Genomic DNA, 15,742 nt, shown 5'->3' on the forward strand with positions numbered 1-15,742 from the left:
TTTTGCAAAGTGGTTGCAAAACAACAGACACATAGAGAAAATTTTCAGTCATTGAATGTTCAACTTCTGACATGTACAAAGTGGTGGTTACAGGTCATTGTACTGAAACTATTCGAATACAGTGGTTGCTAGGTAGATTTGTCCTTGAGACTTAGTAGATACTTCCTTGAAATTTCATTTATATGCAGTGAATTTAGGGCTGGATTTAGCTTGTAGGTACATTTTTTCTATTATTTCTTCAGAGCGTTCATTTGTATAGTCTATGCAAGCATAGCAAGTGGTATTGCAAACATAATCAGAAAATCTGTTGGCAGGCTTCTCAGCTCAGCTCTGGATTTTTTTCTCTCTTCTTAATGGTTAGTCTATCCATCTGTACATCAGCCCAGAATAAGTGCAGATGACTACTATTCGTGTTGGTTTTTGTTTCTACAGGTGATGAAAAACCAGCGGGTACAGTTAATGCGTCAGATGAAAGAGGATGCTGAGAGGTTCAGACAGTGGAAGCAACAAAAAGACAAAGAAGTAATCCAATTAAAAGAACGGGTAAGTAACTACAATTTCTCAAAGTCCTACCTAATGAACCCTTTTCTGGACTGACTAACATTAAAGCTTCTCTTCAAACAGCTGGTATCTCTAAATATATGATACATTCATGAATTTAACAACTATTTATTAAACGTCTACTACGTGCAAGATACCATCCACTAGATACCATGGAAAATAGAAAGTTGAGTAGTATATGTGTTTTGCTCTTGAAGACTATCTTGTCTAAAGGGGAAAATGAGACATAAGCATGATTTTCTTCAATACAAGAAATAAAGAGACTTGTGCTTTACAAATAGTCTAAAATACCAATGTAATTAAGAAAGGGAAGCACACTTCCAGTTGGACTGAAAAGACCTTGAACAATAGGGAGGATTTTGATAGAGATAAATGCAGGCATTCCAGATAAATGGAAGAGCAGGAACAAAGACACAGAGATGACAACTTTGTAGGAATAGCGAATGATCCAGGTGGGATGAAAGACAGTAGGAGAAGATTCCATTGGAAAGACAAATTGAATCTGGATTGTTAAAGATCTAGGAAGTTTGAACTGTATTTTGTTAGCAGTGTAAAGATTTTTAAGGTTTTTGAGAAACAAAGTGCTATCAGCAAAGTACTGCTTTCCAAAGATACATCTGGGGAGTCACGTGTAGAACAAACTGAACTATTGAGAAACTGGAGGCCAGAACACAAGTTAAGCAGGTATTGCATCATCCAGAAAGATAATAGGGGCCTGAATTAGAGTAGTAACAATGTTCTTGGAAAGAACACTGGAAAGGACATTAATTTGGGGTAATTTTTAGAATTGGCCAGAATGTGATATGTTGGGTCAGGAAATGAGAGAAGTACTTCAGGAATGGTGACATGAGGAATGGTGGCATGAGGAGCTTTGTGGACTCTCTTCCCAGCAAAAGAAGCACAACTGGTGAAATGTATTGTCCTAAGGGCATATAGCAAGGAACCGATTATTCAAGGAAATCTACTAAATCTGAGTAAGAACAACAATAGTCTGTGGCATATGAGCCACGACCAACTCTCTCCCTTCATCCCCTCTCAGCTCCATGTTGCTGAAGCTTTGTTTCAGGTAAGAGCAGCCAAGAGATCTGGGGATCCCTTCTTCCACCTAGCCTCCATGCAGAGGGTGGAAGCTGTATCCCTGCTGCAGAAGACCAGGACTACTGGGGTCTGACTACCATAACCCATCTAATCATAGGATGTAGGTTCCATGTCAGGAGACCAGCCAAGAAAAATAGGGTATGCTGCCACTGGCCCGCATCCTACTCATAGAACAGAGATGTCACTCAGAGAAGTGGGCTTCTGTCCCCATCCCCAGGTCCTAAGCAGTGGTGCAGAGGATTCTGCCCAGGGGGAGGGGCAGGCCATAGGAATGCAGCTCTCCCTAAGGGGACTGACTTTATTTGGGGACAGAGTCTGGGGAAGTTAAAACCTAAAGGTGCTGTCAAAAACAATGGAAATTTTGGTGGTGAGCAATTAAGAGGAGACTGGTAGCTCCATGAGAACAATAAATGAAACAGCAGTCGAAATATTCAAAGATCTAATGACTGAAAACTTTCTAAATTTGATGAAAAACATTAATCTACACATCTAAGAAGCTCAATCAACTACAAGTAGGATAAATGCAAAGAGATCAACACCCAAGACACATCATGTCCAATGGTTGAAAGACAAAGACAAAAAACTTAAAAACAGCAAGATAAAATGACTCATCACATACAAAGAAATCGCAATAAAATTAACAGCTGAATTCTCATAAGATCAGGAACAAGACAAGGGTATCCACTCTCGCCACTTCTATTCAACATTGTCCTGGAGGTTCTAGCCAGAACACTTAGGCAAGTAAAATATATGAAAGGCATCCACATTGGAAAGGAAAAAGCAAAACTATCTCTATTAGAGATGACATGATCTTGTATGTGGAAAATCCCGGAGAATCAACTGAAAACTATTAGAACTAATACATGTGTTCAGCAGGCTTGCAGGACATAAGTTCAATGCACAAAATTTGGTTGTATTTCTATTCACTAACAATTTGAAAATGAAATTAAGAAAGTTCCTTTTATAATAACATCAATAAGAATAAAATACTTAGGAATAAGCTTAACAAGTGTAAGACTTATACACTAAAAACTACATCATTGAATTAATTAAAGATCTAAATAGGGCTTCCCTGCTGGTGCAGTGGTTAAGAATCCACCTGCCAATGCAGGGGACACGGGTTTGAGCCCTGGTCTGGGAAGAGCCCACATGCTGCAGAGCAACTAAGCCCGTGCGCCACAACTACTGAGCCTGTGCTCTAGAGCCTGCAAGCCACAGCTACTGAGCCCATGCACCACAACTACTGAAGCCCGCGTGCCTAGAGCCTGTGCTCCACATCAAGAGAAGCCTCCACAATGAGAAGCCCACGCACCACAATGAAGAGTAGCCCCCACTCGTCGCAACTAGAGAAAGCCTGCACGCAGCATTGAAGACCCAACACAGCCAAAAAATAAATTAATTAATTTTTTTAAAAAAGATCTAAATACATGGAACAATAATCCATGCTCATGGATGGGAAGACTTAATATTCTTAAGTTGGAATACCCCCTCAGATTGATCTACAGATTCAACACAATTCCAACCAAATTTCCTCTAGCTTATTGGTAGAAATTCACATGCTGATCCTAAAAGTCATATGGAGATGCAGGTGACCCAGAATAGTCATAACAATCTTGAAAGAGAACAATACATTTGGAGATACCACATTTCCTGATTGCAACACAACCATCACCTCACATAGTTACCCCTTCTTTTCAGTGTAGGGAGAACACTTAAGATCTACTCTCCTAACAAATTTCGAGTATACAGTATGGTATTATTAACTATAGTTACTATGCTATACATAGATCCCCAGAACTTATTCATTTTATAACTAAAATTTTGTACCCTTTGACCAACCTCTCCCCATTTTCCTCACTGCCCCCATCCCCTCCCCAGTACCTGGTAGCTATCATTCTACTGTCTGGTTATATGAGTTTGACTTTTTTAGATTTCACATATAAGTGAGATCATATAGTATTTGTCTTTCTCAGTCTGGTTTATTTCACTTACCACAGTGACCTCCAGGTTCATCCATGTTGTTACAAATAGCAGGATTTCCTTGTATGTGACTGAATGATATTCCATTGTATATACAGTTGACCCTTGAACAACATGGGTTTGAACTGTGCGGGTCAACTTATACATGTATTTTTTTCAATAGTAAATACTACACTACTATACTATCCACAGTTGGTTAAATCCATGGATGCAGAACCACAGCTATGGAGGGCCAACTGTAAAGTTACACACGAATTTTCGACTGCATAGGGGTTGGCACCCCTAACCCCACGTTGTTCAGGCGTCAACTGTATACACGTACCACATTTTCTTTATCCATTCATTTGTCAACAACTTAGGTCAACTTAGGTTGTCAACTTAGGTTGTTTCCATATTTGGTTATTGTGAATAATGCTGCAACAAATATGGGAATGCAGATATCTCTTCAAGATACTGATTTCATTTCCTTTGGATATATATATACCCAGTAGTGAGATTGTCAGATCATATGGTCTTTCTATTTTTAATTTTTTAAGGAACCTCCATACTGATTTCCATAATGACTATACCATTGAAAGACTCTTCAGTTACATTGTAAGGTTTTATTTTAGCCAGCTGAATAGCAATGAAAAGTCTGACTCTTTTCTTCTCAGGACCGTAAGAGGCAATATGAACTGCTCAAACTTGAAAGATGCTTCCAGAAACAGTCTAGTGTGCTCAGACGTAAAACTGAGGAGGTAAGAAAATCCAATCTGCTAGGTCAAGTGTATTATCACTTTCAGGCTTGGATGATGGCAGAGGAGTATCCCTTAAATGAGCCAGTGTCCTGAAACCAGGGATAACAGTCTTGACCAGCAGTTCCTAAGTCTTGATCCCTGTTTGTCATGAACTGTCAGCAGATAAAAACCTGATGAAAATGGCACTATTCAAATAAGGATTTTTTCTAATTGGGCTTCTTTCCAAACAAAACAAAACAAAACAAAAAGAGTAATTCTGATATATGACATTTCCAGACGCTTTCAATCTGCAGTGCTTCCTTGAAATTGTGTGCCTCCCCTAGGCTCTAACGCAGTAGCTGTTCACCAGTGTTATGTACATGGAGACTTATAAATGTAGTTCCTATAAGAATTTAAACCCATAGAATTTTTTATTTTTCTTGACTAATATGCTAGAAATTAGAATGTTCTTTCTTTTTTATTATGTTAATATAAATTATTTTATTGAAGTAGAATATATATACCTAAAAAGGGCACAAATATTATGTACATCTCCATGAGTTATTCCAAAGCGAAAAAACCTGTACAACCATCAACCTAAGACAAACAAGTCACTACTAGAACCTTAGAACTTCATCCCCACCCCCACCTGTTCTCTCTCCGAATGACGAGTCCTTCCTCAGAGGTAACGACCGTCCTGACTTCTAACACTACAAATTATTTTTCCTGGTTTTGAAGGGAATTACAGAGAATGAAGTGCATCTTGTTTCTTTGATTTGGTAGTAGAATTGTAATAAACACCAATGCTGTTGCACGTAGGGGTGGTTTGCTCTGAACTTGCATTTCAGTATCTTTTGGCACAGGTACGTGAGCCTTTCTGGTGAGTTATACCTAGGGGGGAAATGATGAATCACAGGGATTGTGTATGTTCAAGTTTAGTTAATAATGACAAATGGTTTTCCATGGTGTTTGTACCAAAGTTTACTCACACCAGCCATGGATAAGAGTTTCAGTTGCTCCATATCCTCACTAACCTGGGGATTGTCAGTCGTTTTATTTTTCATCGTAGCCACTCCAGGGTTTAAGTAAAGGCATCTCACTGGGTTCTAATTTGTATTTCTCAGACGATTAGCTGTATGAATCATCAAATACATAATTAATGAAGAATGTTCTTCTTTCTACCCTTCAATTCAACATTACTATGAGCCATTTTTATTTAGGCAGCAGCTGCCAACAAGCGTCTCAAAGATGCTCTCCAAAAACAACGAGAGGTCGCAGAAAAGCGGAAGGAGACTCAGAGCCGTGGAATGGAAGGCACTACAGCTCGAGTGAAGGTATGGACAACTTGAACTGCCATTTGTCTTATGTACATTGGGGATAGGAAAAAATGGGAAGTAGCTTTCTTTTCGTTTAGAAGGAAACACTACAAAATCTGGAGTTCTACCTGAAAGCATTATTTCCTAAAGATATGATTATCTCTGAACGGTTGTTAAAGACCATGAGTAGTGAACCCTTTCTATCCCTGCCCCTGTTCAGTTAATTTTTAAAGTTTTATTGAGGTATACTTGACCTACAATAAATTATACGTATTTAAAGTGTACAGTTTAATAAGTTTCGACACAGATATGCACCCATTAAATCATCACCACAATCAAGATAAAGTCAATGTCCATCAGGACCAAAACTTTCTTCGTACACCTTTGTAATCCCTCCCTCCCCTCCCCAGTCTATCCCTCTACGCCCCATCTCCAGGCAGCCATTAATCTGCTTTCTGTCACTGGATTTTCTACATCACATCATCTGCGCATAGGGACAATTTTATTTATCCTTACCCACTCTGTATGCCTTTAAAAAAAACTCTCTTGCCTTATTGTACTTGCTAGAACCTCCAATAAAATATCGAATAGAATAGGTGAAAAGAGGGCATCCTTGCTTTGTTCCCAATCTTAGAGAGAAAGCATTCAGCCTTTCACCATTAAGTACGATATTAGCTATAGGTTTTTTGTATATGTTCTTCATCAGGTTGAAGAAGTTCTTGTCTGTTCTTAGTTTGCTGAAAGTTTTTATGATGAATAGATGTTGGATTTTTTCAAAAGTTTTTTCTGAATCTTCTTGAGCTGATCTTATGGTTTCTGATCTTTCTGAGATAATCTTCTTGAGGTGATCTTATGATCTTATGGTTGGTTGGTTTGTTTTTATTCAGTATGACAAACGACATTGATTTTTTTCCAACTTATTTTATTAAGGTATAACTGATGTACAGTAAGATCTACCCTTTTTACTGTAGTTCTGCAAGTTTTAACATCATATACAGGTGTATAACCACCACCACAATAAAAATATAGAGTAGTTCTATATTCCCCTATAACACTTTGTAGTCAGTTTCTCCCATAGCCATATGCTGGCCCTTCGCAAACACTGATCTGTATTCTGTCATTATTGTTTTCACTTTGCATTGCATCAGTGTCATATAACTGGAAACGTACAGTATGGTTTCTTTCACTTAGCATTAAGGCATTTGATATTCATCCATGTTGTTGCCTGTATTATTCCGTCATATGGACGTTCCACAGTTTATCTATTCGCCTGTTAAAGGTTATCTTGGAGTCTTTTTTTCCCCTAGTTTTTGGTGATCATGAATAAGGCCACTATAAATGCATTCACATACAGGTTTCTGTATAACAAAGGTAGTTATTTCACTTGGGTAAATACCTAGGAGTGGGATTGCTCGGTCATATGGTAAGTGTATGTTTAACTTTATAAGAAACTGCCAAGGGACTTCCCTAGTGGTCTAGTGGTAAAGAATCCACCTTCCAATGCAGAGGACGCAAGTTAGATCCCTGGTAGGGGAACTAAGATCCCACATGCTGCGGGGAAACTAAGCCTGCACACCACAACTACTGAGTGTGCGCACCTCAACTAGAGAGCCTGAGTGCTGCAAACTACAGAGCCCATGCGCCACAACTAGGGGGAAGCCCGTGCGCCACAACTAGAGAGAAGCCCTTGTGCCTCAACAAAGAGCCCGAGAGCTGCAACGAAAGATCCCACATGCCGCAACAAAGATCCCACATGCCACAACTAAGACCTGACACAGCCAAAAATAAAATTTTTAAAAATCTAATAATATCAAAACAAAGAAGATATACAGACTGCCAACAAACACATGAAAGAATGCTCAACATCATTAATCATTAGAGAAATGCAAATGAAAACTACAATGAGATATCATCTCACACCAGTCAGAATGGCCATCATCAAAAAATCTAGAAACAATAAATGCTGGAGAGGGTGTGGAGAAAAGGAAACACTCTTGCACTGCTGGTGGGAATGTGAATTGGTACAGCCACTATGGAGAACAGTATGGAGGTTCCTTAAAAAACTACAAATAGAACTACCATATGACCCAGCAATCCCACTACTGGGCATATACCCTGAGAAAACCATAATTCAAAAAGAGTCATGTACCAAAATGTTCATTGCAGCTCTATTTACAATAGCCAGGAGATGGAAGCAACCTAAGTGTCCATCATTGGATGAATGGATAAAGAAGATGTGACACATATATACAGTGGAATATTACTCAGCCATAAAAAGAAACGAAATTGAGCTATTTGTAATGAGGTGGATAGACCTAGAGTCTGTCATACAGAGTGAAGTAAGTCAGAAAGAGAAAGACAAATACCGTATGCTAACACATATATATGGAATTTAAGGAAAAAAATGTCATGAAGAACCTTGGGGTAAGACAGGAATAAAGACATAGACCTACTAGAGAATGGACTTGAGGATAAGGGGAGGGGGAAGGGTAAGCTGTGACAAAGCGAGAGAGAGGCATAGACATATATACACTACCAAACGTAAGGTAGATAGCTAGTGGGAAGCAGTCACATAGCACAGGGAGATCAGCTCAGTGCTTTGTGACCGCCTGGAGGGGCGGGATAGGGAGGGTGGGAGGGAGGGAGACGCAAGAGGGAAGAGATATGGGAACATATGTTTATGTATAACTGATTCACTTTGTTATAAAGTAGAAACCAACACACCATTGTAAAGCAATTACACTGCAATAAAGATGTAAAAAAAAACAATAAAAAGTTTTAAGAAAAAAAGAAAAACTACCAAATTATTTATCTAGTTGTTCAGTGCTGGTGTATAGAAATACAACTGATTTTTGTATATTAACTTTTATCTTCTGACTTTATTAGTTTAGTGGCTATTTTGTAGGTTCTTTGGGACTCTCTACATAAACAATCATGCCATCTATAAATAGTTTTATTTCTTCCTTTATAATCTATATGTCTTTTATTTATTTTACTTGCCCTGTTGCATTGGCTAGGACATTCAGGATGATGTTGAATAGGAGTAGTGACAGTAGAAACCCTTCTGCTATTCCTCATCTCAGGGGAACAGTATTCAGTCTTTACCATTAAGTATGACATTAGCTATAGGTTTTTCATAGAGGCCCTTTATCAGCTTAAGGAAGTTCTTATCTATGCTTAGCTTGCTGTGAGTTTTTATCCTGAGTGGATATAATTTTTTTTTTTTTTTTTTTTTTTGGCCACGCTGTGCAGTTTGCGGGATCTTACTTCCCTGACCAGGGATCAAACCCAGGTCCCCAGCAGTGAAAGTGCCGAGTCCTAACCACTGGACCACCAGGGAATTTCCAATGAGTGTATATAAATTTTGTCAAATACTTTTTGTCTCTAGTTTGTTGATTTGGTGAATGACTTTGATGTTCAAATATGGAACCAGCCTTGCATTCTTTGAATAAATTCCACTTGGTTGTGATATATCATCCTTTTTTTTTTTTTTTTTTTTTTTTTTTTTTTTGCGTTACGCGGGCCTCTCAATGCTGTGGCCTCTCCCGCCGCGGAGCACAGGCTCCGGACGCGCAGGCCCAGCGGCCATGGCTCACGGGCCCAGCCGCTCCGCGGCATGTAGGATCTTCCCGGACCGGGGCACGAACCCGCGTCCCCTGCATTGGCAGGCGGACTCTCAACCACTGCGCCACCAGGGAAGCCCCTATATCATCCTTTTTATGTATTATTGAATTCAACAATACATAAAATTAAGATTTTGCTAAAATAAAAATTTCATGTAAAATTTTTGCATCTGTGTTCATGAGGGATATTGGTCTGTTGTTTTCTTGTAGTGTCTTTGTCTGGTTTTGGTATCAAGGCCTCTTAGAATACGTTAGAAACTATTGCCCCCTCTTCAATTGTCTGTAAGAGTTTGTATAGAGCTAATATTGTTTTTTCCTTAAAAGTTTGGTACAGGGACTTCCCTGGTGGTCCAGTGGTTAAGAATCCGCCTTCCAATGCAGGGGATTGCGGATTCCATCCTTGGTCAGGGAACTAAGATCCCACACACCACAGGGCAGCTAAGCCCACACACCGCAACTACTGAGCCCACGTGCCGCAACTACAGAGCCCACACGCTCTGGAGCCCATGCGCCACAACTACGGAGCCCACACGCTGCAACAAAAGATCCTGCATGCCGCAACTAAGACCCGATGCAGCCATAAATAAATAAATAAATATTTTTTTAAATAAAAATAAAAATCCTTAAAAAAAAAGAAGAGGAAGTTTGGTACAGTTCACAAGTTAAGCCATCTGGACCTGAAGGATGTTTTTGTTAGTTGTTGCTTTTGGTGGGGAGGAGGGGTTAACTGTAATTCAGTTTTTTAACTGGATATAGGGTTGTTCGGGTTATAAATTTCCTCTTGAGTGAGCTTTGGTAGTTTGTGTGTTTCGTCTAAATTGTCAAATTTATTGGTATGAAGTTATTCATAATATTTCTTTATTATCCTTCTAATGTCTGTAAAAACTGTAGTAATGTCCTCTATCTCATTCCTGTTATTGATATTTTGTGTCTTTTCTCCTTTTTCTTGATCAATTTGGCTAAGGTTTATCAAAGAACCAGCTCATTCTTACAAATGGTTAAAATAGTAAATTTTATGTTATGTATATTTTACCACAATTAAAAACAATACCCCCAAAACCCTAGCTCGTTAATTTCCAATCTGACCTTTATTATTTCCTTATTTCTGCTTTGGATATAATTGGCTTTTTTTCTTAAAGGTGGAACCTGAGGTCATTGATTTGAGTTCTTTTCTTTTCTAATATAAACATTTAGTTCTATAAATTTCCCCTTCAGTACTCCTTTAATGACATCCCACAAATTTTGATAATTATGTTTTCATTCAATTCAAAATACATTCTAATTTCCCTGTTTATTTCTTCTTTGATCCACAGTTATTTAAAATATTATTTAGTTTCCAAATATTAGGAGATTTTTCCAAATATCTTTCTGTTATGATTTCTAATTTAATTTCATTATGGTTTCATTTATATGACTTGAATCCTTCTGAATTTTTTGAGACTTATTATGTATGGCCTAGAATATGGTCAGTCTTGGCAAATGTTCAAACTGTATGTACTTGAGAAGAATGTATATTCTGCTGTTGTTGGATAGAGTGTTCTACAAATGTCAATCATGTTAATTTGATTGATTGTGCCATTCATTTCTACTGTATTCTTGCTGATTTTCTGCCTACTTGTTCTATCAGTTACTTAGAGATGGGTATTGAAATCTTCAATTAGAATTATGGATTTGTCTTTTTCTTATTATAGTTCTGGTTTTGCTCTGTATATTTTGAAGCTCTGTTATTAGAGGCATAAACATGTAAGATTAATTGATCCCTTTATTATTATAATAATGTTTACTATTATGATCATTTTTATCCCTAGCAATATTCTTTGTTCTGAAATCTTTTTCTGATAATAATATAGTCCCTCCAGCTTTCTTTTTTTTTTTTTGCGGTACGCGGGCCTCTCATTGTTGTGGCCTCTTCCATTGCGGAGCACAGGCTTCGGACGTGCAGGTTCAGTGGCCATGGCTCACGGGCCCAGCCGCTCCGTGGCATGTGGGATCCTCCCAGACCGGGGTACGAACCCGTGTCCCCCGCATCGGCAGGCGGACTCTCAACCACTGTGCCACCAGGGAAGCCCCTTCCAGCTTTCTTTTAATGTTAGCATGGTATATTTTTAAAAAATCCTTTTAGCTTTAACCTCTTTGTGCCTTTGTGTGTTTTTAAAGTGTTTTTCTTGTAGGCAGTATACAGTTGAGTCTAGCTTTTTTAATCCAGTCTGACAATCTGCATTTTAATTGGGGTGTTTAGACCATTTACATTTAATCTGATTATTGATATGGGTTGATTTGAATCTATCATATTGCTATTTGTTTTCTATTTGTCCCATCTGTTCTTCATTCCCTTTTCCTTGTTTTCTGGCTTCTTTTGGATCAATTGAGTATTTTTATGATTCCATTTTATCTCCTTTATTGGCTTATATATGATTTTGTTTCAGATATTTTGGTGCTTTGTATATTAGGGGCATAAACATTAAGGATTAAGTTCTCTTGAATAATTGACTCCCTTACCATTATGAAATAATATTTTTTTAACCTTGATAATATTCCTCTTTTTTCTCTCAGTTTTACTGAGATAAATTGATAAACAGCACTGCAAAAGTTTAAGGTATACAGCATAGTGATTTGACTTATATACATCTTGAAATGATTATCACAATAAGTTTAGTGAACATCCATCATTCATATAGATACAAAATTAAAGAAATAGGGCTTCCCTGGTGGCGCAGTGGTTGAGAGTCCGCCTGCCGATGCAGGGGACACGGGTTCGTGCCCCGGTCCGGGAAGATCCCACATGCCGCAGAGCGGCTGGGCCCGTGAGCCATGGCCACTGAGCCTGCGCGTCCGGAGCCTGTGCTCCGCAATGGGAGAGGCCACAACAGTGAGAGGCCCGCATACCGCAAAAAAAAAAAAAAGAAATAGAAAAAAACTTTTTTTTTGTGATGAGAACTCTTAGGATTTAGTCTCTTAACAACTTTTATATATAGCATACAGCAGTGTTAATTATATTTATCATGTTGTACATTACATCCCTAGTACTTACTTAATCTTATAACTGGAAGTTTGTACCTTTGACTGCCTCTCTGGTAACCACAAATCTGATCTTTTTTTCTTTGAGTTTGTTAGTTTGTTTATTTTTGAGGTATAATTGACCTACAGCACTATGTTAGTTCCTGTTACACAACAGTGATTCAATATTTCTATACATTTAAAAATGATCACCATGATAAGTCTAGTTGCAATATGTCACCATACAAAGATATTACATAGTTATGGACTATATTCCCCACACTGTACATTTCATACCCTTAACTCCTTTATTTTGCAACTGGAAGTTTGTACCTCTTAATCTCCCTCACCTATTTCTTTCCTCCCTCTATGCCCCTCCCCCCGGCAATCACCTGTTTGTTCCCTGTATCTATAACTGTTTCTGTTTTGTTATGTTCATTTGTTTTGTTTTTTAGATTCCCCTTATAAGTGAAATCACGCAGTTTTTGTCTTTCTCTGTCTGACTTATTTCACTAAGCATAATATCCTCTAGGTACATTCATGTTGTCGCAGATGGCAAGATTTCATTCTTACGGCTGAGTAATATTCCATCGTATATACATATATATATCTCACATCTTCTTTATCCATTCATCTATTGATGGCACTTAGGTTACTTCCATATCTTGGCTATTGTAAATAATGCTGCAATGAACATAGGGGTACATATGTCTTTTCTAATTAGTGTTTTTGTTTTCTTTGGATAAATACCCAGGAGTGGAATTGCTGGATCATATGGCAGTTCTATTTTTAATTTATTGAGAATCTCCATACTGTTTTCCATAGGGGCTGCACCAATTTACCTTCCCACCGACAGTGCATGAGGGTTCCCTTTTCTCCACATCCTCACCAACACTTGTTTTTGTTTTTTTACTTTTTATTTTATATTAGAATACAGTTGATTAACAATGTTGTGATAGTTTCAGGTATACACACTGCTGTATTTAGAATGGATAACCAACACTTGTTTTTTGTTGTCTTTTTGATAATAGCCATTCTGACAGGTGTGAGGTGATATCTCATTGTGGTTTTGATTTGCACTTCCCTGATGATTAGCCATGTTGAACATCTTTTCATGTGCCTGTTGGCCATCTGTATGTCTTCTTTGGAAAAATGTCTATTCAGATCCTCTATCCACTTTTAAACCTGGTTGTTTGTCTTTGTTTGTTTGTTTGTTTTTGATGTTGAATTGTATGAGTTCTTTGTGTATTTTTGGATATTAACCCATATCAGTTATATCGTTTGCAAATATCTTCTCCCATTCAGTAGGTGGCCTTTTCATTTTGTTGATAGTTTCCTTCACTGTGCAAGAGCTTTTAGTTTGATATAGTCCCATTTGTTTATTTTTGCTTTTCTTCCCTTGCCTGAGGAGACATAGCCCCCAAAATATTACTAAGACTGATGTCAGAGAGCTTACTGCCTATGTTTTCTTCTAAAAAGATTTATCGTTTCGGGTCTTACGTTTAGGTCTTTGATCCATTTTGAATCTATTTTTGTGCATGGTGTGAGAGGATAGTCCAGTTTGATTCTTTTGCATCTAGCTCTCCAGTTTTCCCATCACCATTTATTGAAGAGGCTGTCTTTTCCCCATTGGTATATTCTTGCCTCCATTGTCATAGATTTATTACCCATATAAGTGTGGGTTCATTTCTGGGCTCTCTATTCTGTTCCATTTATCCATGTGTCTGTTTTTGTGCCAGTACCATACTGTTTTGATTACTGTGGCATTGTAGTATAGTTTGAAATCAAGGAGCATGATACCTCCAGCCTTTGTTCTTCTTAATAATATTCTTTGATGTAAATTCTATATTATTTGATATTAATATATCCACTCCAGCTTTCTTTGATTACTCTTAGCATGGTATATCTTCATCCAAAAGTGAAAGCTTTCTCAGGGATGGTTACTTTTTTAAAAACTGAATTTAGTTAATTTTGTTTGCTTTTTTAAAAAAATCTATTCATCTATTTTAAAGATTAATAATAGTTATCCATTTATTAAATAGAACAGGTAATCTATATATACTTCAGTTCTATATTATGACTTGTTAAGCACAAAAGTTAAGGAGAAAGTGGAGAAGGTCAAGACAGAATACATAGAAATGCTAGGATATCTGGAGAAAGATTTTCTGCAGAAAACTTTTCTTGTGACCTTTTGGGATATTGCTGTTAAAGGCTCTTAGAGCATTATTGGGATTTTTGGTCAGTATAGGCACAAATGGAAATCTCACTTCTAGTTACTTGGGCTCTGGTCCAAGTGAAATTAAATCTGGAGCTGAATATAGCCCATGGGCCAGAGATTCCTCATCCCTAACCCAACATCATTGATTTATCTTCTAGAGTTGGCTTGGAAATGAAATTGAGGTTATGGTCAGTACTGAGGAAGCCAAGCGCCATCTGAATGACCTTCTTGAAGACAGAAAGATCCTGGCTCAGGATGTGGCTCAACTCAAAGAAAAAGTGGAATCTGGGGAGAATCCACCTCCTAAACTCCGCGTAAGTGCCCTATGGAAATACGTTACTAATGATCAGACTCCACACTCCCCAGAAGCCCTCACTACTTTGGAGAATCACTTTCCAAGTAGTACTTCACCCTCATCCCCACTATTCTTCTTTACAGAGGCGTACATTCTCACTTGCTGAACTGCGTGGTCAAGTTTCTGAGTCAGAGGATTCCATTACAAAGCAGATTGAAAGCCTAGAGACTGAAATGGAACTCAGGTAATTGGACTATGTCTAAGGCATTATAAAAATTTATGCCTTGAATCAAAATAGAACCTATCAATCAGTTATTCAAAAGCTTGTTTTTCAGAAGCTTTGTGATGTAGGAGAAACAAGAAAAAGTAACAATTTTTGAGCTATACACTTCACTAGACATGTTAGATACATTTTCTCATTCAGTCTCTCCCTATGAGGTATACCTTGTGAGGTAAGTACCATTCTTCTCACTTTAGAGATCTAAGCTAAAGGTTCAAAGATCTTAAAAAATTTGCTGAAGTTTATACAGAACTGGGATTTGAAACTCAGTTTATCTAATTCCAAAGTCTATGGTCTTTATCATATACCATAAGAACTGACTAAAAACGAAACTTTAGAGGAACCCAAGAAATGATACCGGAAGATCAACAACCTGGGAGAAGGAGAATTAGAGATCATCAGCAAAGTAGATATAATATAATGCATAAGTAAAGTATCATGACCATTAAATGAGATTAGAAAGTAAAGTACATAGCACAGTACTTGGCATATTAGAAGTGCTCAATGAATGCTCTTCTCTTTAATCACTGTTACTTTCTTTTAAGTATCTGTGAAATCTAGAAGGAACAAAACTTCGACAGATATTTTATAGTGTCTTAGGGTAATAGAATTTTATTGCCCAGAAGACCTTGGAGACCATTTAATTTGTTTTTAGCAA

General features: G+C 37.8%; 1 protein-coding gene across 1 annotated transcript in view; it reads left to right on the forward strand.

The window, feature by feature from the left end:
- Window positions 1-15,742, forward strand: part of KIF4A (kinesin family member 4A) — a 127,637-nt gene that overhangs the window by 88,025 nt on the left and 23,870 nt on the right. Inside the window, exons 17-21 of the mRNA XM_065900334.1 lie at window positions 433-543; window positions 4,293-4,376; window positions 5,576-5,689; window positions 14,668-14,823; window positions 14,948-15,048. Coding sequence (XP_065756406.1) covers window positions 433-543; window positions 4,293-4,376; window positions 5,576-5,689; window positions 14,668-14,823; window positions 14,948-15,048 — 566 coding nt within the window. The remainder of the gene's footprint in view (window positions 1-432; window positions 544-4,292; window positions 4,377-5,575; window positions 5,690-14,667; window positions 14,824-14,947; window positions 15,049-15,742) is intronic.

Source organism: Phocoena phocoena, chromosome X (genome assembly GCF_963924675.1).
Source record: "Phocoena phocoena chromosome X, mPhoPho1.1, whole genome shotgun sequence".
Classification (NCBI taxonomy): Eukaryota; Metazoa; Chordata; class Mammalia; order Artiodactyla; family Phocoenidae; genus Phocoena; species Phocoena phocoena.